The 26,885-nt window shown below is 39.7% G+C and overlaps 2 protein-coding genes across 4 annotated transcripts in view; one reads left to right on the top strand and one right to left on the bottom strand.

Moving 5' to 3' along the window:
• Nucleotides 1–22,887, top strand: part of ANKRD28 (ankyrin repeat domain 28) — an 84,339-nt gene extending 61,452 nt beyond the window's left edge. For both annotated transcript variants that reach the window (XM_079947980.1, XM_079947979.1), the window contains exons 10-28: nt 711–825; nt 1,458–1,540; nt 5,016–5,079; nt 5,862–5,930; nt 6,318–6,458; nt 7,507–7,618; nt 8,508–8,534; nt 10,316–10,390; nt 10,639–10,840; nt 12,125–12,212; nt 13,470–13,587; nt 14,513–14,732; nt 15,451–15,538; nt 15,625–15,708; nt 16,862–17,007; nt 17,635–17,717; nt 18,765–18,847; nt 19,594–19,685; nt 20,958–22,887. In XM_079947980.1, coding sequence (XP_079804106.1) covers nt 711–825; nt 1,458–1,540; nt 5,016–5,079; nt 5,862–5,930; nt 6,318–6,458; nt 7,507–7,618; nt 8,508–8,534; nt 10,316–10,390; nt 10,639–10,840; nt 12,125–12,212; nt 13,470–13,587; nt 14,513–14,732; nt 15,451–15,538; nt 15,625–15,708; nt 16,862–17,007; nt 17,635–17,717; nt 18,765–18,847; nt 19,594–19,685; nt 20,958–21,244 — 2,177 coding nt within the window. In that variant the 3' untranslated portion in view covers nt 21,245–22,887. The remainder of the gene's footprint in view (nt 1–710; nt 826–1,457; nt 1,541–5,015; nt 5,080–5,861; nt 5,931–6,317; nt 6,459–7,506; nt 7,619–8,507; nt 8,535–10,315; nt 10,391–10,638; nt 10,841–12,124; nt 12,213–13,469; nt 13,588–14,512; nt 14,733–15,450; nt 15,539–15,624; nt 15,709–16,861; nt 17,008–17,634; nt 17,718–18,764; nt 18,848–19,593; nt 19,686–20,957) is intronic.
• A 2,401-nt stretch (nt 22,888–25,288) lies between these two features.
• Nucleotides 25,289–26,885, bottom strand: part of BTD (biotinidase) — a 69,529-nt gene continuing 67,932 nt past the window's right edge. For both annotated transcript variants that reach the window (XM_079948031.1, XM_079948030.1), the window contains exon 4: nt 25,289–26,524. In XM_079948031.1, the coding sequence (XP_079804157.1) occupies nt 25,331–26,524 (1,194 nt within the window). In that variant the 3' untranslated portion in view covers nt 25,289–25,330. The remainder of the gene's footprint in view (nt 26,525–26,885) is intronic.

The raw sequence follows: 26,885 nt of genomic DNA, 5'->3' as shown, positions 1-26,885 counted from the left end.
TTATTCGGTTATTGAGGGGGTATTGTTTTTATTTTGATTGTGTATTTCATGTTTTTATGTTGTGATTTTATCCTGCCTTGAGACCTGCGGATGGCGCTGTGGTCTAAACCACTGAGCCTCTTGGGCTTGCCGATCGGAAGGTCGGTGGTTTGAATCCACACAACGGGGTGAACTCCCGTTACTCTGTCCCACCTTCTGCCAACCTAGCAGTTCAATAGCATACCAGTGTGAGTAGGTAAATAGGTACCATTGCTGTAGAAGGTAAACAGCTTTTCCATGCGCTCTGGCGCTTGTCACAGTCCTCCGTGCACCAGTAGCAGTTCAGTCATCCTGGACACATGACCCAGAAAGCTGTCTGTGTACAAACACCAGCTTCCTCAGCCTGAAAAACAAGACGAGCACCATACCCCATAGTCGCCTTTGACTGGACTTAACCATCTAGGGGTCCTTTACCATTATAGTGCGGTATACAAATTTAATAATAATAACAACAACACATACTTCCTTGTGCTTCCACTTTCTGCCTGTTCTTAACATGGCAAGTGGCCTTTAGTTAGATTTCAGGATCTTCAGACACCTTGGACTCAATTTGACATTTTGAAAATTTCTGAGTTTTCTGATAATCTAAAATGTGAATTTATTTAACAACCTGTATGCTGCTGAGCCCATACGCATATATGGTTACACTTTATTTTACATTTACTTTCTAGGAGCTGAAATAGATTGTGAAGATAAGAATGGAAATACACCTTTGCACATAGCAGCCAGATATGGCCATGAACTGCTCATCAACACATTAATTACAAGTGGTGCTGACACTGCAAAGTAAGAAACACTTATAATACATCAAAATGAAATATATATCAATTCAAAAGGTCATACTGGTGGGTGTGTGGGTGTGTGAGAGAGAGAGATAGATAAGTTAATTCTAATGATGCGTCTTAGTGTAGTAGTATTGTCCCTTTTTAGAACATGAACAAGAGATACAACTTTACCCCATATAATGTATATCTAGTCGAAAAACGGTCAAATTGCCTCTATAAAACCTCACTCAATATTATACAAATAAATAATACAGAATTTGAGCAATATTACACTGTTTACAGAACAGTAAACATCTGTGGAGAAGAGTTTGCATAAAGGTCTTAATAAAATTTCTGTAATTTATTCAAACTTTTGAAAATGCTGCATGTTGCTTTGTGTATGCTGCTTAAAGCAAGACAGCCTCTGCGTTTCTAATGTAAATATAGATAAGGCTCAATTTTTTATTTGGCTCTCATTCTGAATGAATGCTCTGCATTTAGATTGAACCGTTACATTTAATTGTATTAGTTACTTTCCTTAATTATTTTAACAAGGGCAGTTAAATGCTACCTTATATACAAGGAGTTTGGCATGACATCTTGGATTGCTTCTATTGTAATGAGACTGTGATGTCTGATTATGGTGTATCTTAGGCGGGGTATACATGGAATGTTTCCTCTCCATTTGGCAGCATTAAGTGGATTCTCAGACTGTTGCAGAAAGCTGCTGTCTTCAGGTAGGCTCTTCAAAATAAGTTTAAACCCTTTTCCTGTTAACCTTTGGTTGTTTGACATTTTAATTGGCAATATAATGGTTCAAGGGGTGGACTCATAGTAGCAAGGTTTTGGTTCAAGTTCTCACTCAGCCATGAAGTTCATTTTTGTATGCTGATGCACCAAAAAGTACTGTACTACACCTGCAATTAATTATAGATAATCTCATTAATACTTTTCAGGCTATAACAAATTCCAGCTCTTGAATTTTTCAGATGCTTCATAGATCAGTTTAAATGTAAAAGGTGTGAACACTCACTGTTTACACATAAAATGTCCAGTGGTGGAAATCTGCTTTGTTTTAGTTATGAGACAGAATGCAGTATGCAATCTTTTTCAGTCTTGTCCTGCACCCAGATATATGGGGGCTTGCATTCAGGGGGTGGCACTGTGGTCTAAACCACTGAGCCTCTTGGGCTTGCCAATCGGTAGGTCGACAGTTTGGATCCATGCGACGGGGTGAGCTCCTTTGACTGGACTTAACCATCATTTACTAGACTTAACCATCCAGGGGTCCTTTACCTTACCTTTTCTTTTTTGAATGATTGCCCAAGTTATCTCTGTGCTCTGTATTAGTCAATTAAGCCGCTCCAAAGCTGAGCAAGCCCTCATGCTACTCTGGCTCACACAAGCTGCTCAGCTACGGCACTAGCAGTCACACGCCGCTCAGCAGAGGCGTTTAAAGAAGTTACCTGCCTGTGCGTCAGCTGCCTTCACACGGGCAGGGGGGTGGGCCACCTCTTCCTCCCATCCCATGCCTGGGCAAAGGCAGTTGAGGTAGCCTCATGAACAGAGCCTGACCAAGGCTTCCTCTGGCTCATGAGGAGACCTCCCTCTCCAAGCCCATAGATATCCTCTTTAGGCTCTGGAGTGTGTCTTCTGAGTGAGGTGCCTTCCAGCACCCTTTGGTTTAGAAAAAAAGCACTGCTGATAATTTATGTGTTAAACCTCTGAAAAATTTACATCCCTTATATGTGATTGATTCGTTTCATTAATTGATACGTTAGGTAGTGTATACCATATTTTCTTGTGGTGGGATGAATTAAATGACACAGAGAAATGTTTCCTTTGGGGTGAAACTAGTTTGAATTTAGGAACTTTAATTTTCAATGATAAATAGCTATATGTTGTTTAGATTTGTAGGTTAGAATAGTTGCATGTTCCCCTGACCCTGAAATGCCTACATTATATGTATGTTGTTAGTTTTGAGTCTGCTATAGCTATGAAACAGTTGCAGTTCTATACAGTTGTCCACATCACTCATTTTGAAATCCAATATCTTGGGGAAATATGGTAGGTCTTAATAAAAAGAAAACAGAGCAAATGTTGTGTAGTCCTGTGAATACATACTGAGTAGTTTTATTGTGAGGTAATGTACTCCATCGTTCTAAAGCTTTCAATCAGATACATATTTTTACTGGTTAGACAGAGCCTGTTAGATATTTTTGGTCATTGATATTGATGATAATAGTATAAAATTATAACTGTTGGTAGAAAGAGTGTACAGTATTACTCTTCCAAGTCTCTTCACACTCCCTGATAGGCATAACAGAGTTATTGTTTTGGAGTTGGAAGCTACAATTTTTATTATATAACTAGGGCCGTCAGCAGATCAAGGACTATTCTTGGTGATGGTATTTTTAAAATTAACTTTCTGAGGGGTACGCATGTAATAAAAGTTCAGTAAATATATATTTTTGCTGATAACATAAATGCTTCTATTTTAACAAACAAAAGCTACAGTTAATCACTAAAAGGAAAACCATCTTCAGTGGTTTTTTCTGTTTTAATACTCTTTTGAACCACTACTCATATAAACTCTGAAGCATGGGATATAAACTCTTAACTAACTAAGGAAGATAAAACTAAGGAATAGTGGCTATTCCATATCTTGATAACACACGCTGTAGTGAAAAGTGATTTGAAATAGACTGTGCCTATAGTTAGATGATTTTCCAAACCATGGTTTGGATGATTGTGAGCAAGCTCTGTCTTCATGCTGTTCCTCTACTCTACATGTCTTATGTGTGGGGTTTAATTCAGTAGTTGATATCCAGCATTAATCACACTCAGAGTAGGCCCACTGAAATCAATTGACTTAAGTTTCTTGGTTTTGCAGCCCTGATAGGGAGTTCCATCTTAAACAGGTGCCAACTAATTTTAGCTGGTCTTGTTGGCCAACTAAAAATTTTTTGTTGCTACGTCTCCCCTCCCCACGAGAGTGTTTTACCTATCGTCTTGTACTTAACCTCTGAAATGCACTGCAAGGTCAGAGGAAAACTTGCTCCTCCTTGTATGCAGCGTGATGCATAATTCAGTGAAAATCAAGTGACTGCCTTTATGACAGTTTCGTAGTTCAGAGTCTGTTCAGTGGGTAACAGTAAGATATTCTGGTCTGTGGATTGTCCTAGTTAGAAAGCAACATCTGCTGACTCTAGTCTTAAGTTCCTTGCATATCGGTCTGGAAGCTGCTGGAGGGTTATACCCTCTAGAATGATGGAACTCTCACCTTGCCTTTCTTTCTTTAATTGAAAAGTTATTCCAGAAACATAGGTGCCCTACTGGCATGTACTGGAAATATTTTCCCTTCACCTTTAGTGTGCAAATTCAATATCCCCCACATTATATTATGGTGTAGACATTTGGCTGGTTTTGAATATTTGATCTTATTTTACTCAGAACCTCTCTTGCTGATGGACAATAATTGTATGGTTTGGAAACTTGATTTCCTCTTTCCTTTTTTTTTTTTTTAACACATCCAGTCTTTCTATTTTAGGCATCTTGTGCTAGAAATGTGATAATTCCCAGATATCTTGCTTTCCATGTAAAGCAGTACTTGCAGCAGAAGGAATCTGAAGGCATAACTGTTTTCAGTGGGCCAGGTTTACTGTTATGCAAATGAGTTTTGCGCTCACATGCTTTCTTCATCCCCACATACCCCTCTGGTGCAGCTATAAGGAAGATTTGCTTCTGATTTTAAACTAACCACAACACCCTGCTGCATCCAAACTCAGGAAAATTGTGTTTAATTTAAACTGTGGTTTATGAGCAAGTCAGGATTATAAACCACAGCTTGAGCCTAGCTTGCTTGGACATTTAGGGAGCTACACGTTAGTTTAAAAACAAAAAGTTGATATATTGCAGCTGTGCCAGAGGATAGCAAGAAATGTGTTACCCTCAAGCTTTTGTGCATAATGCTAAGACATTGTTTAACACTATGTCTGAGAAGGCTCAACAGCAATGCTACAAAAGTGGGGTTAAAGCTAGCTTTTTCATACATTAACAGAACATCTTTGGGGGATTAATTTATTGTGTAGAAGTAACTATTCATGCTACAGTTACTATACAAGGAAATTTGCGTCATAGCATACCCTGCTAAACTGGACAGAGAGATGCATTTTATAGGTGGTTTCACAGAATAATGCCTTTCTTTTGTAGGCTTTGACATAGATACTCCAGATGATTTTGGCAGGACCTGTCTTCATGCTGCTGCAGCTGGAGGGTATGTACAGTTTTAGCAACTTCTTAAAATTTAGGATTTTTGGCAGCAGCATAAAAGTTAGTCTGTCAGATGATCTGTACTACCTGTGTAATACTTGGAAAATATTATTTTTCTGTGCTTAAGGAGATTTAACATGTTATGGACAGCAGTAAGGGGTTTGTCTAGTATCTATCCCACTATACTTAATGAGGTCTGAAGTACTGGATGCACTCTTCTATGAACTCTCAGGGATACCATCAAAGAATAAAAAATAATACAATATCACAATATGTAAGTAGCTATGAACAAGTGCTTCTTCACGAACTCCTGGTTTTGAAGCATTGTAAAACAAAATCAAGCCTAAATGATCTAGCTTATCTGGGTCCTTCTCTAATGCCCTTTATTTCCCTTCCATGATTACAGGTCTTTATTTGCTTGTGATTAAAAGAAGTTAATATTGCATTATTTTATTGGTAGTTATTTGATATTGCTGTTTGGTTAAAAGATTCCTTACAGTGGCTAAGAGCCTAAAATTCCGAGAAGCCCATGCACAAGCAATCTTCCCTTCTGGTCTCAGTCACTTGTGCCATCTCACCCTAAGATTCCTTGGTGGTTGGGTGGAGAGCTTTTAAGGAGGTGCCATCCTAGGGAATATGGCTGAAAGACATACGGAACACTTTGTAATCCTTTGGATCCTAGCCTAGTTTCATAGAAAACTGCAGATTGCGATTATTGTGGGTGACATTGCATGGGGATGTTTCTAGAGAAGTCTGACTAAGAGAAGCATGTTCTAAAACTTTCAGGAATTTGGAGTGCCTAAATCTGCTGCTCAACACAGGTGCAGACTTCAATAAGAAAGACAAATTTGGAAGGTAAAACATGATGCTCCTTTTGAATGTTCAGGATAATAAGCATAGTTTACTTGCCACCAGTGTCTAATTACATGCTCTTTCCCTTGTTTATGAAAAGCACTGAAATGGTCACTTCCACCCTTGCACTTAGTATTGTATCTGCTTTTATATATTTATATAAATGGACACTCATTTACCATTGAAATCTACTTGTCTGCAGTGTAATTAGGCTCTTGGGGTATGTCCAAGTATTCTGATATTTACTGGTAAATTTCAAGACTGATCAAGTACAAAGTTTCAGACTTATTTCTACCCTTTACTGGAAATATAAAAATTCACCATGGCATATTGATAAATTTTCAGTATAAATATTGTTACAAATAACATATCCGATATCTTGTGCCATAGAACTCCACTCCATTATGCTGCTGCCAATTGTAATTACCAGTGCCTGTTTGCCCTTGTGGGTTCTGGAGCAAGTGTCAACGACCTCGACGAAAGGGGTTGTACACCATTGCACTATGCAGCTGCATCAGACACTGATGGAAAGTAAGTATGGTACTATTTAGAAATCTTAATATTCAAACCCCTTAGTAGCATGAAATTTGCCAAGCAGTTTTTGTTTGTTTGTTTTTTTAATGGGGATATGTTGTTAGAAGGGATTAGTAAAGACTGATAGTCAAGTTACTTTTCTCCCACAAATAGTGATCTGTTTTGTTTGTGAGTAGCTAAGTCATGGGAGGCAGGTGGCGCTGTGGGTTAAACCACAGAGCCTAGGACTTGCCGATCAGAAGGTCGGCGGTTTGATTCCCCGTGACAGGGTGAGCTCCCATTGCTCGGTCCCTGCTCCTGCCAACCTAGCAGTTCGAAAGCACGTCAAAGTGCAAGTAGATAAATAGGTACCACTCCGGCGGGAAGGTAAACGGTGTTTACGTGTGCTGCTCTCGTTCACCAGAAGCGGCTTAGTCATGCTGGCCACATGACCCGGAAGCTGTATGCCGGCTCCCTCGGCCAATAAAGTGAGATGAGCACCGCAACCCCAGAGTCGGTCACGACTGGACCTTATGGTCAGGGGTCCCTTTACCTTTAGCTTAGCTAAGTCATAGACACAGGGGGAAAAGATTTCTGATAAGCTATCCGTGGTCATTGACTCCTTCCTCCTCCATGCCCATGCCTTCCTGGGGCCTCTTTCCTCTGCCACTGTTTTGAGTCATTTGTCTCCTACCATTTTTGACAGTGCAATGTTGCCCTTTTGTAAGGGAGGACTGCTTTTAGTTGGCTTGGTATGGAATTTACGACTGGCCTTAATATTTATAGATGTTTTGAATTGTAATTGTTTTTAGAATGTTTTAAAATGTTGTTTTGTTTTTGTTTTTAGCTTGTGTATCTTTTTGCCATTCTGAGCTTTGTGTGAAGGAAGATTGGGCTACAAATTCAATAACTGATGATGATGATGATGATACATTTGTTATATAATGCTTTATAGTGTATTGTTTATGACAAGCAACAGTATCTAAATGTATTGAATGAGTGAATCATCCGTGTATAGGGAAGAAGACATTGATTAAAGATTAAAAGGCCATTTCATTTTGTACAGGTGCCTGGAATATTTATTAAGAAATGATGCAAATCCAGGGATTCGAGACAAGCAAGGATACAATGCAGTTCATTATTCTGCAGCTTATGGTCATCGCTTATGCCTTGAATTGGTAAGATAATTTACTGTGAAGGACATTGACCAGTAAATAAAGATTGTGTGAGAAATCTTAGGAAGTACACCTAAGTCAGGTTGTTTTAAAGACAAAAAGAGATAATCATGAAAAATAAAATTTGTTATCTTATCCTTGAGCATTTACAAAGAAAAACAAGAGTGAAAAGCTACTTTTAGCTTTCTCTGAAGCCTTAATTATTATTTTATTATCATTTATTAAATTTGTATACTACCCTATATCTCAAGGTGGTACACAACTCTCTTTCATATATATATATATATATATATATATATATATATATGTGTGTGTGTGTGTGTGTGTGTGTGTGTGTATACACACATACCGACACAACAAAAACAAAGACAATCCAATAATCCCCTCTTCCACATTAAAAAGGTGTCAATTAGCAAAAAGCTTGGTTAAAGAGGAACTATTATTTTATTACTTAAGCATGTTGACGTGATTTTTTCCCCTTTTTCTTTGAACTGTAGACCCCAATACCATAATACAATCTCCTTTTGAATATTCCTTACAGTTTGAAAAGTGATTGCCGTGTGGCATGCTGTTTAAAAAACAGAAGCCCAGAACAAGCATTGTTCTTTCAATCTTGGCCAATATGTAAAGTCTATTTCAAACATAATCATTTGGATTGTTGCCTTTAACTACAATGAGGATATTATAGATAGTTCCATGCATGATTTGCATACCAAACCCTGGGATACAAAGTGTAATACATATCTGCAAAGATGTGTACATCTTTGAATTACAATTGTTGTTTTATAAACTTAAATTCAGAACCATGAATTTTCTGAAGACTAATAAAAAGCTTGGAGTTTTGTATTCACATTTTTAGCAACTGTTCTCTAAAGTGTGGATTTCATTGCAGATTGCCAGTGAAACACCTCTAGATGTTGTAAGTATAAAGACATTTGCTGTAAAATATTTATTGCAAATATTCAGAATGCTTTATAGCCTAATTTTGTTTGACATTTCACTATTTATACTGGAAATTCAGCAGATACTTAACTAAAAGTTGAATGACTCAGAATAAAACATATGGCTCTTCTAGTTTGTTTTCCAAAGAAGCTAATTAGTAACGTTCAGATAGCTTTTATGTTGTCTACGGTGTTCCTGGTGATACAAGTAGACAAGTTAAAGAAACCACAAATTGCTGCTTGTTTCTTATTTAGCTCAGTTTTTGTGATGTAGTTTTCTTGCTTCTTTAATTCAGCTTGATTCCTTAAAGGCTGCATTCACACATCATGCTAAGCCAAACCATAGCATAGCATGATCGTGCAGCTCCCAGGGAGGATATTGCAGCTACTTTGATCCTTTAGCTTTTAAAGTTAATGTGGCACAGCAACTAAGCCAAGATTTGGCTTAGTGTTTTGTCCAAAGCTGGGATTATAATTACCGTATTTTTCGCTCCATAAGACGAACCTGACCATAAGACGCACCTAGTTTTTAGAGGGGGAATGTAAGGGGGAAAATATTTATTAAAGGGAGCACTGAGCAGAGCCTGTATGCATCCCAGGCTCTGCTTAGTGCCCCCTTTCACAAGCCGCGTGGAGTGTGTGTGCGGCGCTTGCAGGCTTTTCCCTGAGGAGGCAGAAAAGCCCCCAAGAGTCGCACACATGCTCTGTGTGGCTCTTTAAAGGGAGTGCGGCTCTTGCGGGCTTTTCTGGGAAGTGGGGGAAGGGACTGAGGGGCTGCCCTCTGTTCCTTCCCCCACCTCCTGCAAAAGCCATGTGCTCTTTAAAGGGAGCACGGCTCTTGGGGGCTTTTCTGGGAGGTGGGGGAAGGGACAGAGGGGCTAAGCCAGAAGCTAGAACAGCGAGAGGGAGCTCTGCGCAGCACTCCCTCTCGCTGTTCTGGCTTCTGGGATAGCCGTGCGAAGCCTCCTCAGGGCAGTGGGATGAAGGCTCCCCGTGCCCTGAAGAGGCTTCGTGTGGTTAAGCCAGAAGCTAGAAGAGCAAGAGGGAGCGCTGTGCGTGATCCCTCTCGCTGTTCTGGCTTAGCCACGCAGCCTGCATTCGCTCCATAAGACGCACACACATTTCCCCTTACTTTTTAGGAGGGGAAAAGTATGTCTTATAGAGCGAAAAATACGGTAAGCGTTCCCCTTGTTAGCAGAGGGTCATCCGATGGTTAAAGGCTGTGGTTAGGGAGAAGAGACATTTATCACAATCCTGGCTTGGGATGACATGCTGAGCCCAACTTTGGCTTAGCTTGCCATCCTTTGGTGACTGAAAAAGTCTGGGGGAATCAGGAAAGTAGGTGTCAGCTCCTCGCTAGGAGCCAGCATATTCATCATGCAGTTACAGTAAACCATACCTCTGTCTTACTGTGACATGTGAACCAGGCCAAGGAACATCCTTCTCATATGCTTCCATTTCTCGTCCAGTCTTATAACCATTAACTGATCTTTAAAAAACAAAAAACTTTGTTAACATCAAGTCTTTCTAATGTGTTTTATAGTATGTCGGGGGGGGGGGGAATTGAAAAGTTTAAGTGTAAGCTCTTTGTTTTTGTTACAAGAGCTCAACAAGCATGTTTTAATTTTAAAATACAAATTCCTCACTTTGGTATTTTCCCTCTGTTAATGAATTTAGAGTGGGACAACCATGCATTGTTGAAGTATGTATGTCAACTTAAAAATAATTTGACTTTCATCGTGTATATTTTTTTGTTTAGCTAATGGAAACATCTGGAACAGACATGCTGAATGATTCAGACAACAGGGCACCAATTAGTCCATTGCACTTAGCTGTAAGTATTTAGTTCACCAAATATTGATTATTGGCCTTTTAGAAAATAAACATACCTTTGCATTGGGTGATTTAACGTAATTTTGACTTGTGCTTTGCGTTCGTTTATGCATCAATAATTCTTTACGCTTGCTAAAACCTGGGCTACATTTGATAGACATCTTTGTAAAGTATACATTTTTGTCTCAAATCTGATTCATTTTTATCACTGTAATGTCTCCATCTATCTAAAATTGTAACATTTCTCAGGCCTATCATGGACACCATCAAGCTCTGGAAGTATTAGTGCAGTCTTTGTTGGATCTTGATGTCCGGAACAATAATGGTAGAACGCCATTGGATCTTGCAGCTTTTAAAGGACACGTTGAATGTGTCGATGTACTAATTAACCAGGGGGCATCTATTTTGGTGAAAGACTATGTTGTTAAGAGAACACCAATACATGCTGCAGGTAAGACCTTTAACACTTCATTTTTAAATCATAGCAGAAAAGTAGGGTAGAAATAGGGTAGAAATTTGTTTATTTTGTTTAACAATGTTAAACAATGTTTAACAAATTCCCCCCCTGCTTAATTATTATTATTTTTTTAAATCAAGTGGTCTTACAAATAGAGAATAAAGGTAAAGGTAAAGGTACCCCTGCCCATACGGGCCAGTCTTGACAGACTCTGGGGTTGTGCGCCCATCTCACTCAAGAGGCCAGGGGCCAGCGCTGTCCGGAGACACTTCCGGGTCACGTGGCCAGCATGACATCGCTGCTCTGGCGAGCCAGAGCCGCACACGGAAACGCCGTTTACCTTCCCGCTGGTAAGCGGTCCCTATTTATCTACTTGCACCCGGAGGTGCTTTCGAACTGCTAGGTTGGCAGGCGCTGGGACCGAGCAGTGGGAGCGCACCCCGCCGCAGGGATTCGAACCGCTGACCTTTCGATCGGCAAGCCCTAGGCGCTGAGGCTTTAACCCACAGCGCCACCTGCAAATAGAGAATAGATTATCTAATTCTGCTATTTCTAAAAAGCAGATAGTTACAAAAATTGCTTTCAATATATTATATTGATCTTACTCTGGTTATTTTATTTGGTTTTATTTTATAACCCTACTTATAACCCTATTTTATAACTAGAGGTGTTAAACCCAGGCCTCCATATCTCTAACTACATTGGCTTGGGAGCTTCTGTCTCCTTCCTTTCCTTGTCCATTTGTTTTTGCAGAGGTTTTGAGTTATCAAAAATATTCAGGCACCCAGAGCAGTGAATTGTATGCGTTTATATTTTCTGGTCTCCCTTAAGGTTTGGGCTTTGATGGTAGCCTTACATGGATAACATGAAGAAGCAGCCCAGCACATAAGATGTGTGTGCTTTCTGGGTGACTTGGGATCCTCAGCCTATTTTTTTATTTAGTTTATTTTAAAAGATTTATACCCAACCCTCTTGATCACATAATCCCCACCCAGGCAAAACAAATCCTGTAAGTTGCAAGTTACTCCCTTATGTGATATGAATCTCAGCCATTCCCTCTTACCCTCTCCACTAAAGCCTAGGTCTTTAGTTAATCCAGATTTGTCAGCCAAAATTTGCATTATTTCACCCTTAGGATAAATGGAATGTGGTTGCATCACTGGCAAAAATGTATTTTATGCCAGTAGTACCTTCTGACAGTCTTAAAACAGAAATTATATTTTTTCAAATAATTTGATGTTTAATGATTTTAATGTTTTATTTGTTAATATTTTACAGCTACAAATGGTCATTCGGAATGTCTGCGGTTATTGATAGGAAATGCAGAACCACAGAATGCTGTCGACATCCAAGACGGAAATGGACAGTATGTCTCAAATTGCATTTTTCTCTTAAAATGAGCTCGCTAGTGCTGGGCTGACAGTGCTGGGCTGACATGAGCATGAAATCAAAATCCTTTAGGACCATTTGATTTTTAAAAAGAAATATACTCATATTTGCCTGATATTTATTTGCTTTGAACACATACAGTAAATACTTCAGTAGACTATGAACCAAATAATGAGGTTTTCTTTAATACCTAAATTGCTTTCTGGTCTTTTCAGACTTTTTTTTACTAGGAGATTTCACTATTTGCTCCTCTTCTGGCCCTGCTGCCATTGCTCTGCTCTGATCTAAACCAATACGGTTTGGCTTAGTGTTTCATCCAAACTCAGGCTCATGGTTTGTCTCACTCCAGACAAACTCGAAGCTATAACCAAAGTTTGTTCTTGGATTTATAGTTCATGGTTTGCCTGGAGGAAACAGATTCAGATAAAGAATGTAAATAAAAATATTTGATCATTTTCATAATAATTTATTATTCCCAGTGGCCATGTTTTCTTCTGGATAATGTTTATTTTCAAATTAAGATATGCAGTATTGAACAATTACCTCCAGCTGGCCTTTTATGAAACTCCGTGCTGAATTATTCCAGAGCATTCATTATTTAAAAACCCATGAAATAGTTTATTACCAGGCAGATCTTCAAATCATTCTGCAAATAAAATAAAGAACAAAGGGCTAAGGCATTGCATACATTTTTCAGGTTGTGGCTTGCAGACAGTTATGAGGCAACAATAGTGAAATGTGCATCACAACTGTATTTTGACCTGGCTTCTCTATCCTACTCTCTTTAACAGGGGTCAGCAACCTTTTTCAGCCGTGGGCCGGTCCACCGTCCTTCAGACCATGTGGTGGACCGGACTATATTTTGAAAAAAATAAAATAAATTCCTATGCCCCACAAATAACCGAGAGATGCATTTTAAATAAAAGCAGACATTCTACTCATGTAAAAACACGCTGATTCCTGGACGGTCCGTGGCCAGATTGAGAATGTGATTGGGCCGCATCCGGCCCCCGGGCCTTAGGTTGCCTGCCCCTGCTCTTTAATATATGGTATGCTCCTTTTAAGAAGATTTGTCTCTGTCTCCATTCAGATGTGCAGCAGCCCTTCCAGTCTATGGACTGAGTCAAACTAGGATTTGCTAATGTTTCTCTTCACAGTTGCCTAACTTGCCACGTGAGCAGGTTTGTGAGCTTGTTAACATAGAATGTATGGGGTTTTTTTGTTTCTCTTCCAGGACTCCTCTGATGTTGTCTGTTCTCAATGGGCACACAGATTGTGTCTATTCATTGCTTAATAAAGGAGCAAATGTAGATGCCAAAGATAAATGGGGAAGAACAGCATTGCACAGAGGGGTAAGTGTGTCATTCATTGCCCCCTGCCTCACCTTTTGCTTCAATAGGTAGCATTGCTGAAGTTTCCCTAGAGAAGCATTGCTTTAGATATAGACTGAATTAGTTATGCTTAGAGGTCTTGCAGAGCTCAGCGCAACAAGCAAGTCATGACTAAAGAGTCATTGATTTCAATGGAAACGAAGTTCAACTAACTTAGTCTGCATCCAGAACACTTTATTTAAATGTTATATAGGTAAAGGGACCCCTGACCATTAGGTCCAGTCGTGACCGACTCTGGGGTTGCTGCGCTCATCTCGCTTTATTGCCCGAGGGAGCAGGCATACAGCTTCCAGGTCATGTGGCCAGCATGACTAAGCCGCTTCTGGAAACCAGAGCAGCGCACGGAAACACCGTTTACCTTCCCGCTGGAGCGGTACCTATTTATCTACTTGCACTCTGATGTGCTTTCGAACTGCTAGGTTGGCAGGAGCAGGGACCGAGCAACTGGAGCTCACCCCGTCGCGGGGATTCGAACCGCTGACCTTCTGATCAGCAAGTCCTAGGCTCTGTGGTTTAACCCACAGAGCCACCCGTGTCCGTATATATATTATATACCCCTCCCCTTTTATAGCAAACTATTACAAAGTGGCTTACAATGTAAATGGTGTAGTGTTAACAATACAGAAACAAATGCTGTTTGGAAAGTGTCCTGAGACATGCAAAATCAGCTCTCAATAGCTTTTGAAGCCTACATTCCTAGCCGGCTCCATCTGCCTTTTTGTACACAAATGTCCATTTATTGATGTGAAAACAGATTGGGCTGATATGGTAGAGAAGCAATGGATAGATCACATAACTGTGGAGACCATTGATTTTTTCCTTCTTCTTCTTTGTGACTATATACACGTTGACGCAATATATGCTTTCTGTGTTACATTTTTTCCAGGCAGTTACAGGACACGAGGAGTGTGTAGAAGCTCTGCTTCAACACGGTGCAAAGTCCATACTACGAGATTGCAGAGGACGAACACCTATACATTTGTCAGCTGCATGTGGACATATTGGGGTGTTAGGAGCACTCTTGCAGTCAGCAGCATCTGGAGATACAGTACCTGCCCTTGCAGACAATCATGGATATACATCATTGCACTGGGCCTGTTACAATGGTAAATAAGACATGATCATTTCTTAAGAATAAATATTCTAGGGCAAGGCGAAAACTTGGCTGGTGTAGAATCACGTGACTCGTACAAGCTGCCTTGCGCTTCCAATCTCCATTGCCATTCTCAGATCAGAAAGGGCTAACTAATAAAATCCTAAAATGCACCAGGAGAACTAGAGAAGGATTTTGGGCAGAGGCAACATATTATCTTATGCTCCATACTGTGAAGATTTACACATGCCAAAGTACCTTAGGAAGTTTGTAGCTGATTGGTCCCAGAACATGTGACTAATTAGAAGTGTCATGTGCCAGGATGTCTCTGTAGGAAGCAGCCAATTGCCAGGCCACAGAATGGGTCATGGATAGCAAATAAACACATACAGGAAAAAGATAAATAAGTGTCAGAGTCCACATGCACAAAAGACACACCCTATTCAATATTTCTGCCAATAGATCTTCAATTCATTTATCTCCTTCCTCACCCTCTGTTGGTTTCACCCATTTCTATAATAGTAGCTGTGTGACAGCATCGTAGCCATGAAAAAATGGTAGCTATGGCTACATTTACCTGATAGTCAGGAGTGTTCCAAAATAAACATCAGTTTCCAACATGTGACACATAAGAAATAAACTATACATTCTATTTATACTTAGTGTTTCATAATAAAGACCTCTGATTTGTATTATTTTGCATTTGCTATCTGGCATTTAAACCATTTTAGGTCATGACAGCTGTGTCGAACTTCTTTTGGAGCAGGAAGTTTTCCAGAAAATGGAAGGAAATGCTTTCAGCCCATTGCATTGTGCTGTGTAAGCAACTTCTACATGGATTTCATTATATCTTTTTAACAAACTGCAGCTTTTCTGGAAGTAATTCCCTTTTAAATTTCTGATAGGATTAATGATAACGAGGGCGCTGCTGAAATGCTAATTGATACGCTGGGTTCTAGCATTGTAAATTCTACAGACGGAAAAGCCAGGTAAGGTCCGAAGCACATTTACTAAAAAGAATGTTCTGCATTTTCAGTTCTGCTTAATAGGTAGCCAGAGTTGCTGCTTTTTGTGTTCTCTGACTGTCATTCCAGTAAGGGGGGTGGAGCGTGAATGTAATGAAGTATCTTGGTAGAAAGCATGGCTGGTTAGAACCCTGGACAACATTTTGTTGCAGGTTTCATGTGTTTAATCTAGATTAAGGCCCCATCTGCGCTACACATTGTAAACAGTACCATACTTTAAACAGTCATGGCTTCCCCCAAAGAATTCTGGGAACTGTGGTTTGTTCAGGGTGCCAAGAGTTGTTAAGAGACCCCTGTTCCCCTCATGGAGCTACAGTTCCCAGAGTTCCCTGGGAAATGGAATTGGTTGTTAAACCAATCTGTAGCTCTATGAGAGGAACAGGGGTCTCTTAACAACTCTTGGTACCCTTAATGAGCGACAGTTCTCAGGATTCTTTGGTATGATGCTGCTTTAAATATATATTGCAGATGGGCCTTAGTCTAGATCTGTGTGTTCTAATTTAAAACAGCTGTTTTAAATGTTTTAATATCTGCAAAAGCTTAGTATTTTACAATGGTAGGTTAACTATTATATATGTTCTAGCTAGATTTAATACTTGACTTATAATTTCAAGCTGACTGGACTATTCTCTTCCCTATACATTGCAGTGATATGTATAATTTATAATATGTTCAGTAAACAAAGAAATAAAGCTGTGTGATCCTACATAGAAGTATCTGGAAATCCTTCATTAAACTTATATAGGATTGCGCTTTCTTTACGCAGTAAACCAAAACTCTTAAAAAAAATAATTTATGATATGAAAAGCAGCTTTGGATATGTTGGGCTGAGATCTGGGTTTGGACCTCTTTTGTAATATCTGCGGTGCTTTGCCCAACCCCACTCTTTCTATATCTCCTGCCCCATGTTATTCCATGAAAATGGCAAGAGGGGAAATGAAATGTGTATAGTTGACTCTAAAGTGTCGAGATAATTCAAATTCACAAATCATAATCTTCTAAAGCAGTTTTTTCCACAACTGCTAGACGGGTTATGTTTTTAGGTAGAATCATGCATATGATACTAGTTGTTAGCCTGCTTTTTATCTACAAAGTGCACTCTTTTTCTTCTCCCCAGAACTCCTCTCCATGCAGCAGCCTTTACAGACCATGTAGAGTGCTTACAGCTTTTGCTCAGCCATAATGCACAAGTAAACTCTGTAGATTCTTCTGGGAAGACCCCTCTAATGATGGCTGCAGAAAACGGACAAACAAATACAGTTGGTAAAAAGAGAACTCTTGTGTATTTTCTGTTTTCATTACTAATAACTATTAATTCTACTAACGTAAAAAGCCTGCATTAGAACTGCATAGGCCATTTTTAAAAGCAGATTTGCAGATTTCAGATTGATCAACCAAGCAACTTTCTTGGGTTAATATTTTTATTAATCAACAGAATTGGATTCAAAAGAACATGCATCCTCTTAACAACTACAGTAGTTTCATAATTTAATTCACAGGATAAGCCACAGTGTAAGTCAGGCTACCTGTCAAGTGATTTAAGAGGATAGAAAAGCATAGGATGATGAAACATGGGGCAGTAGGGGAATTTGCACACACAAACAAAAAAATGTTACCAACGGTTACTTGAGTGGCGGGAGAGACTATTGCATTCGGATTCCCAAAGGCATCCGGTTGGCAACTTTGTGAAACAGATCGCTCAACTTGAAAGGCTTTGGATCTGATACAGCAAACATGCTCTTATGTTCTTAATCATGTCAGGCCTATTTACACTTCCGAGTTGGGAACAATCTCTGCTGATGAGATAACGGTTTAAAAAAAGTTGTACACTATAAATCTTCTGTCTATAAATGCATCTTTTCAGTTAATGTGACACTTTACTTCTTTCAGAGGTGTTGGTTAGCAGCGCTAAAGCCGATCTGACCCTGCAAGATAAGTGTAAAAACACAGCACTGCATTTGGCTTGCAGCAAGGTATGTATCATTTTCCAGTTTGGAGCTTCTGTGATTTATTGCTGGTCTCGTCGTGGTTTTCATCATTTATCCATTTGAATAAAGTTGGTCTAGAGCAGCAGTGGTGATGCAGTAGTCTTTTAAATGCACTGGGAAAGAACTACACCTTGAGTGGGGTGCCGAGTTCTTTATCATGCTTGCTTCATTCATAGCTGCATCAACACTGAGCCAGGTAACAGATTTTTAACAATGGCTCGGCCCTACAGATGTTTTGGGACTACAGTTCCCATCATCCCTGACCACTGGTCCTGTTAGCTAGGGATCCTGGGAATTGTAGTCCCAAAACATCTGGAGGACCGAGTTTGCCTATGCCCACTTTACCTCAATGCTGGTGGCAATCACCACACCTTGTGACAGAGCACTTCATAAGTTAATTATGCATTGTATATGCATATGTGTGGATGATATAAATCAGGCATAGGCAAACTTGGCCCTCCAGATGTTTTGGGACTATAACTCCCATCATCCCTAGCTAACAGGACCACTGTTCAGGGATGATGATGATGGGAATTGTAGTCCCCAAACATCTGGAGGGCCAAGTTTGCCTATGCCTGATCTAAAGCTAAGACAATGAAGTCCATCTGTTGAGCTTTTTAAGGTGTCCAGTGATCTGGACTCTCTACCAGAACTATTCCATTATTGGGCAGATGAAACATCATCCTTTATACTGGATCTGCTTGGAATACAGAGGGCATTTTGGCAAAGGGGTGGGGGGAAGAAGATGATACAGTTCAGAAACGGAATGAAGGAAGAGAGGCAGCAGTGGGTACAAAAATTGTAGACACTGAAGTAAAAGACAGAAACATGCAGTCTTCACCACTATAATATCTAAGCATATTGGGCTAAGTATCTTGTGTCCTTCTGCAGACCATACTTAGCGCTAATAAAAACTCTGTGTAGATTGTTTCAAATATACATGTTGAATTTGCCAAGGTTTAAAATAATAGATGTTTGTTTTAAAAGAAGAATAAAGAGTCTCATTTTCCTTTTCCTTCCTTTTTAAAAAAGGGTCATGAAACTAGTGCCTTGTTAATACTGGAGAAGATTACAGATAGAAATCTCATCAATGCCACCAATGCAGCCTTGCAGACGTAAGTACAGCTTCATATAGCACTGAAAATCTATTATTGAAGAAACTATATTTAGGTGAATGTTGTGGAGTGGGAGCAGGGAGATTATGGGGGAAAGTGCTCACTAAAATTTTTTTGTGTGATAATTGGCAATATATGAGCTTAATCTATACAATGTTTTAAGAAATGGTCCTCATGGAAACATTCGGCAAAGGCAAAGCAGAATAGAAATATTAACAGTAAACAAAAGAAGCAATAATTTACAGGTCACAAGGCAGGAAAATAGTAATCATGCTGGCTTAAAACAAGGGACAGAAAAAGGATGTTTTGCTAGTTACTGACACAGTTACTATACTCTGATTCATGTTTGCTTGGAATAGGATAAGAGTTAGTTCACAAAAAAATTACAGGTTACACGAGAACCAAAGAACTGCTTAGTCTCACACCATATAGATTCTGTATTTAAAACCAAGGTTGGCTAATCTTTGGTCCTTCAGATATTGCCGGACTATAACTCCCACCCTCTCTGTATTGTAGTAATAGATTAATTCTACAGATACATAACAAGTTACTTACAAATATTTAAACATGCTCAAATGTTTGGATATCACTTTTTCTACTCTAGAAGTTGCAACGGCTTGCTTTAATATGTATATAATTACCTTTTCACAAGGATAGAAATGAAAATACTAATATAATCAGACAGTAATCTTTGTATGCATTTTTAATGTGTTTGTTGTAAGATTTGTGGGTGGTTGTCTCTGCAGACCTTTGCATGTTGCTGCTCGAAATGGATTAACGGTTGTAGTTCAAGAACTTCTAGGAAAAGGAGCAAGTGTACTTGCCGTTGATGAAAATGGTAAGTAAATTTAAACAGGGTAAAGTTGAATCAAAAGAGCCTGCATAGCACTTCCTTTTCCAGCAGTGCCATATTGCCTCCAAGAAGCCTGGTATTCAAAGGTATGCTGCTTCTGGGCATCTGTTGGGGTCTATTTTCCATGAATTTGTCTAATGCTATTTTAACAACAAGGGACGCGAGTGGCGCTGTGGGTTAAACCACAGAGCTTAGGACTTGCCGATCAGAAGGTCGGCGGTTCAAATCCCCGCGATGGGGTGAGCTCTCATTGCTCGGTCCCTGCTCCTGACAACCTAGCAGTTCTAAAGCACGTCAAAGTTCAAGTAGATAAATAGGTACCACTCCAGTGGGAAGGTAAACGGCGTTTCCGTGCACTGCTCTGGTTCGCCAGAAGCGTCTTAGTCATGCTGGCCACATGACCCGGAAGCTGTACGCCGGCTCCCTCGGCCAATAAAGCGAGATGAGCGCCGCAACCCCAGAGTCGGTCACGACTGGACCTAATGGTCAGGGGTCCTTTTACCTATTTTACCAAACCATCTAAATCAGTGGTCACTTGGTTTGCCTGCAATTTCTAAACCATGGTTTAGCATTATGTGTTGCTGTTCACCTTGGGCTTGCGTGCTCCCCACCTTCTTCCCACTGCAGTTACAAGGAGATTGGAAGGTTCAATATTAGATTAGCCACAGTTAAGCATTATATCCAAAACTTAAAGTGCAGCTAATCGCTGAGAATTAACCACCTTTATAAACTGTGGTTTGAAGTTGACTTGTTTCCACTCAGCACAGTTTGGATGTCACAAAAGTTGTGGCCAGTCTAAAATAGAAGCTGCGCTAGATCAGGGGGGTGGCACACTAACTCAGAGTCCCATTGCACAAATGGAAACCCATTCCCACTTGGCAGACGGACACAGTTGTCTGTCACCCACATAATCCAGTTTTTAATTAGTACAGTTGTACTTTGGTTCTCGAATGCCTTGTAACTCGAACCTTTTGGCTCCTAAACACTGCAAACCCGGAAGTGAGTGTTCCGGTTTGCGAACATTCTTTGGAACCAAAATGTCTGACACGGCTTCCAATTGAGTGCAGGAAGCTCCTGCAGCCAATTGGAAGCTGTGCCTTGGTTTTCGAACGTTTTCGGAAGTTGAACAGACTTCTGGAATGGATTCCGTTTGAGAACTCAAGGTTAAACTGTTTAGCATAACAAAATCGTACTTTGCTGCTGTACCAAGTGAATGGACTTCGATATCTGAAATTTATGATTTTATTCTGACTCTAGGTTATACACCAGCTTTGGCCTGTGCTCCCAATAAGGATGTTGCTGATTGCCTAGCTCTCATTCTGGCCACAATGATGCCTGTTTCGTCAAGCACCACGCTACCTTCCCTTACTTTCAATGCCATTAATCATTACACCAACACCTCAAAAACTGTCACCTTTGACTCCTTGCCTATTATCAGGAGTGAACACAGCTCTTACTGTAGTTTCAACAACATTGGCAGGGAAGATGGCTACCCATATACAGAAGAAGATGAACTTAATGACTCAGATTCTGAAACCTATTAAGAAGCTTCCTTGGAGGTCAGAAGAGGAACTCACTTGCTGAATTTCAAGATTGTGTTGTTGGAGAAAGCAGTTTCTGAATATAAAAAAGGGACACCCAGAAGAGGTTTTTTAAAAAAACAAACATGGGTGCACATGAAACATTTGTGCAACTTCCCAAAGGCTTTTAAAAGTAGGTTATGCAAAGGAAATGCTTCAAATCCATGGTGCAAAAGAAAAGAAAAATTACACAAAATGTACTAGGTTGTCCATGGTGCCATGAAGAATCCTAAAAAAGGCTGGGCACCATTGTCTGTCTAAATGAATAAACAAGTTATACAACAAAGAAGACAATAGATTTAAATCTTACCAAGACATTTTTAAGGCAATAATTGAGTTTGGTACAGAAGGCGTTGTTTGTGCAGCAAATTGCCAAAGGACCAAATGAATAACTTAGACTTTTTTAATTTAAAAAACTTTTTTTGAAAAGTTGAATAGGTTAAATAAGTAATAGTCTTAACCAACCCCTAAATTACTTCTGACAATTAATGTTAGATTTGGTTTTAAATGTCTTATTTGTTTTTAATCACCTAACAGGCTCTCAACACAGTTAAATGTACCATGGGAGAAAAAAACTTAATTTTCAGTTTTGTTTCTCTGAGAGGAAATGAAAAGGAACTTGTCACAATCTTATAGTAGTGAAGCTGTACTGGCTTAATCAGGAGTAGTCAGGGTGAAACTTGTACAGTAGTATAATAAAAGGGAGATGAGACAGCGATGCAGTATTTATTGCACAGCTTACTTTTACGAAAATAAATCTGTTTTAAATATATATTTTTATTCAAAATACAGGAATGGTAATTATCTGGATGAGCAAAACTGCATCAAAAATGAGAATTGTAAAATCCTGACACCCTGCTAGGCTGCCTTAGGGAAATGGCATTTTCTACAGCTTGCCCAGTCTTCTACATCATATACAATGACATGAGATTTGTGCCTCTATGATGTATATAATTTTTTTAATTAAAAAAACAAACAAAAACCTCCTAAGCTTTCATGGCACAGGATGTGACTGGGGGATGGTTAAAATGGTTTCCCTCTCATCAAAAAGGTACAGTGATGAATCTTTGGAAATGTATTCCAAGTCCTTCAGCTAGAGTTACAGCTTGCCTTGAGTTTGTCTAATTTATAACAGGCTACTGTAAAAAAAAAAATGAATAAACTGAAAACTGGAATACATTTCTCGATCCTAAAATGAAATTTGTTAAAATAGAGGTATTTACTTTATTTGGTTCTGCTTTAATTGCAAAGTAACATTTTTAATTATAACTTGCTTATGTACATGCAAGAACATATTCTTGCATGTTGAGGTAAAACACAAATGACTTGCTATAAACTGACCCCAACCTTCTTTTATCCTTTTTGTATTGTGAAACTGGAAACCTTAATGCCATTGTAAATTATCAGCTTGTTTTCTGAACATAGTGTGGAAACACAGGACAGTATTTTGATCTATTTGATAATTTTGTGGGTTTTTGAAGAATTAATGAGCATGTACATATAAATAGCGACTGCTTGAATACTGTATTTACCTGCACTCTTTGAGTACATCAAGATTCCTGTGTATATTTTACAGAGTATAATAAAACCCAGATGTGAGAGTTGTATTTAATGAATAATCTGTGTATCTATGTGGGATAATTGTTAATTCCTTAAAGGGCTTCTCTTCATTGAATACCTCAGATTTATAAATCCTATTCTACAAAACCTTTTTGGTCCTGTTGATTCTAAAGCAAAGATCGATCATTCAGATAACTAAGCTATCTTCCGGAGGCCTTTTGATCATTGATCATATGCATTATTGCTGTTGGATAATTTGAAAAGCCTGGGGCCGTTGCTTTTCCATATCGTTCTCCTTAATGTGCTGTGGCATTGCATAAAATGGAATGGATGGATTACTAATTGATCGAAAGGACTGTTAATTCCACCAGAACTTGGTAGCATTAGCACTCTAGCTGTGAAATAGCTGGATATTGTCCACCTGAAAGTTCTTGGTAAACCTCTCTTTCCTAGTGTAGGTAACTTGCTGTTGCTGGTGAGTGATGCTGACATGCTACAACAGCGAACAACAGTGCTTTTATTTATACAGTTGTTTTGCATTTACTCATAAATTAGCATTACATTTGACATTTCTCTTGTTTTCTCAAGTTCATTCTTTTAGGCAGGAAAAAAAAGGATGAAGTGCAAGGTAAAACTATTGTTTTTATAAATATCTTTCACACTGGAGTCCTTTAAAGCTTCTGGTGTTTTGGGGGGGGGGTTCTGTTATTGAAAGTGGAATTAGAACACATCACTTAATATAGTATCTTATTATTAATATAGTGACATATTATTCTGCAACATCCTTTCTGTTCACTATAAAAGTCCTTTTTACTTGGTATTAGTATTATTTAAATTTGTATACTTCCCTTCATCTGTCAATCTCAGGGCAGTTCACAAGTGTTTAACCTATCCATACTGGATGCAAAGACCCACATGGGTTTCTCAGAAACAAGTCATGACAGACAAATCTCATTTCTTTTTTTATAAGAGTTACAAGCTTGGTAGCTCAGAAGACTACTGTGGACGTAGTGTATATTAAGTTTAGTAAGGCTTTTGACAAAGTCCCCTAGAATATTCTTACAGAGAAGCTGGTAAAATGTGGGCTGGGTGGGGCAACATTTAGGGAGGAAGAACCAGCTGCACAGATATAAGATGGGTGACAACTAGCTTGCCAGTAGTACATGTGAGAAGCATCTTGGGGTCTTAGTAGACCACAAGCTTAACATGAATCAATGGTGTGATGCAGCAGCAAAGAAAGCTAATACTATTCTAGGCTGCATCAACAGAAGTATAGTATAGTGTCAATGGAAGTAATAGTACTGCTATATTCTGCCTTGGTCGGATCATACCTGGAGAACTGTGTCCAGTTCTGGGTATCACAATTTCAGGAGGATATTGACAAGCGAGAGCATGTGCAGAGGTGGTAGCCCAAGGTGATCAAGGGTTTGGAAACCAAGCTTTATGAGGAACAGTTGAGGCAGCTGGATTTGTTTTAGCCTGGAAAAGCAGAGACTGAGAGGCAATATCACAGCCATCTTCAAATATCTAAAGGGCTGTCGCATGGAAGATGGAGAGAGCTTGTTTTCTGTTCTGGAAGAGAGGACCTGAACCAATGGATTCAAGTTACAAGAAAGGAGATTCCAGCTAAATATCAGGAAGAACTTTGTGACAGTAAGAGCTGCTTGACAGCAGAACAGAGGTTGTGGCCTCCCCTTCATTGGATTTTTAAAGCAGAGGTTGGATGGCCATCTGTCCTGCATGCTTTAGTTGAGCTTCCTGCATTGCATGTGGTTGGACATAGATTGACATTTGGGGGTCCCTTCCAACTCTATGATTCTATGTGACAACAGGCACCTAGTTGTATGTGACAACTAGTGTGTTGTCAGAGCTAAGAACAAACCCTTTTGAGATCAGCCAAAACTTGTGGACCCTTGGAATTGATACGTAGGAATGATCGCTGGTTGTGGAGCACACTCCCCGCCTGCGGGCAGCCTCAGCTGTCTACACGCGTGACCTTGGGGTGCGGAGCACACTCCCCCTCACAGATAAGGCCACAGCTGTCTGAACATCTTGCCCTCTGTCTAACCTTTTGCGGTCTAAGTAGTCTGCCGTGTCCTGTCTGTCACCTTTGTCTCTGAGACCTTTGTCCCTTTCGTCGTACATTGTGAAAGGGGAAAATAACGCGGTGGAAACAGGTGCCAAAATAACTTTGTACCACGCTGCGATCTCGGGACTGGAAGATGTGTAAAGGTCAGAGCCCAAAGTGTATCTGCCTGGGTTTGCATATTGTGTCAATAAAAGGAGGCTCCACAGAGCTGGCCGGCAGCTTGCTTGCAGCTCACCTGTGTGCAGCTCACCTGCATTATCAACTCCTGCCTCATGTCCTTCACTTCACTGATAAAGAACCTTTATGAATTCATGCAACCTAAAATTACTTTTCAGGTGTACACAGTTCAAGTCAAGAACTCCATTGGACAATAATCTCCTTTTATTAAGCAAGCTCCTGAATCATTCATTTTGACACGTGACTTTTGGTTGCACCACATGCTTGTTATAGTCCTTCTCATACCATCGTCCATATAAACCGGCCGTTAATAAGCCAGAAGATGCTCCCTTTTTCTGCATGACATATTGGTTCTTTTCCCACCCCAGATAGTCCGCAAAGTCCAGAGTGATGCCAGACTTCAGCAAGAGAGGGAAGACAAAAGCAGTGCTGAAATTCCCTTGCAGCTGAAAATCTATCCGTTCAGTAGCCTTTGTGACTTCCTGCCCGCAACTTGTATAGTTGAGAGTGCCGCACTTCACTAATGCACAAGCTTGTACATAGTATGTCCCATGAACTGTATGAAGGCCATCAAATACTCCTAAAGCATAGAGTTCCTTTGATACAGTCAGTCTCTGGTAACTTAAGGAACAGCACAGAGTATTGGAACAGACCTGGATCTCTCCTTCAGCTTCCATTATGGGCATAAAAGTGAAATTGTCATACATCATTTCGCCATGAAATATAGGTGGAGCTTCCTGGGCTCCTTTCTCAGCTTTTTCACAGTAGGCTTCTTGTTCCTCCTTACGACAAATCTGATTGTCCATAGGGAAGTTTGAAAAACTCGTTTGCCTGTTATTGTTGGTTTCATGCCCTGATGTAATAGGGATTTTGGCCACTATAAGCTTGCCTTTATCGTTATCCATGTTATAATAAATGAATGATTCTGATGGTGTGTATATACCACTCCCTGTCATACCCAGGTCAGGACGATGGATATTCGCTGCCAAAAGATTGATGTTGAAAGCAACTGCAAATGCTTGTTGAAATTCGACAGCAGACAGCAGCGGAAGCTGGTTCATCCATGCAGTAGGATACACAGCCTGTTTTAAATTGTGTTCCTTGATAAGCTTCACAGTTGGCTCATAGAACAGGATGTCAAAGCAAGTGAAAATTCCAAATTTGCCTGCAAAAGGTGTATTAAAAACAGTGTAATCTACCTCTGGCGGAGTATCAAAGGCACGTTCAAAATACAGATTTTGTTTTCGGTATCTGGCTATGAGTGTACCGCTGTCACTAAATACTACGTTCGTGTTAAAGTGGTATCTCCCATCTGGTGGGCAGTGGTGATCACTGTGATTGCAGGGCTGCTTGGTTCCTAAGTTTACCACTAAAAACACTTGATTCTTCAGTGCCATACAGCTGAGTCGGTGGAGAACCTATGGGGCAAAAAAGTAAATACATATTCTGTTGCATCAATAAATATAAGCATTGAGCAGTCCTCTATTAATTGGCTGTTGGATCAAACACAAATTAAACATGTATACTTGTATATATGATTCCCCCCCCCCTTATAATGGTTCCCTATGAAAAGATGTTCAATGCTTGTGAAAGATATAGTCTTGAACATCTCTACTCAGAAGTAAGTGTGCAGAGATGACTGAAGCCTTCAGTGGTCATTTCCTGATTTTGGCAATATGATTTCGGCTTCTCTCCAAAACATTAAATCACTGTGCTGAAACTTCTCTATTCATTAATTATCTCAGAATGCTATTGTTAGAGGGACTGTAATATTGAGAA

The sequence above is a fragment of the Podarcis cretensis genome (assembly GCF_951804945.1).
Source record: "Podarcis cretensis genome assembly, chromosome: 12".
Lineage (NCBI taxonomy): Eukaryota > Metazoa > Chordata > Lepidosauria > Squamata > Lacertidae > Podarcis > Podarcis cretensis.
Note: the sequence above shows the minus strand (reverse complement) of the source record. Positions and strands in the feature narration are given on the sequence as shown.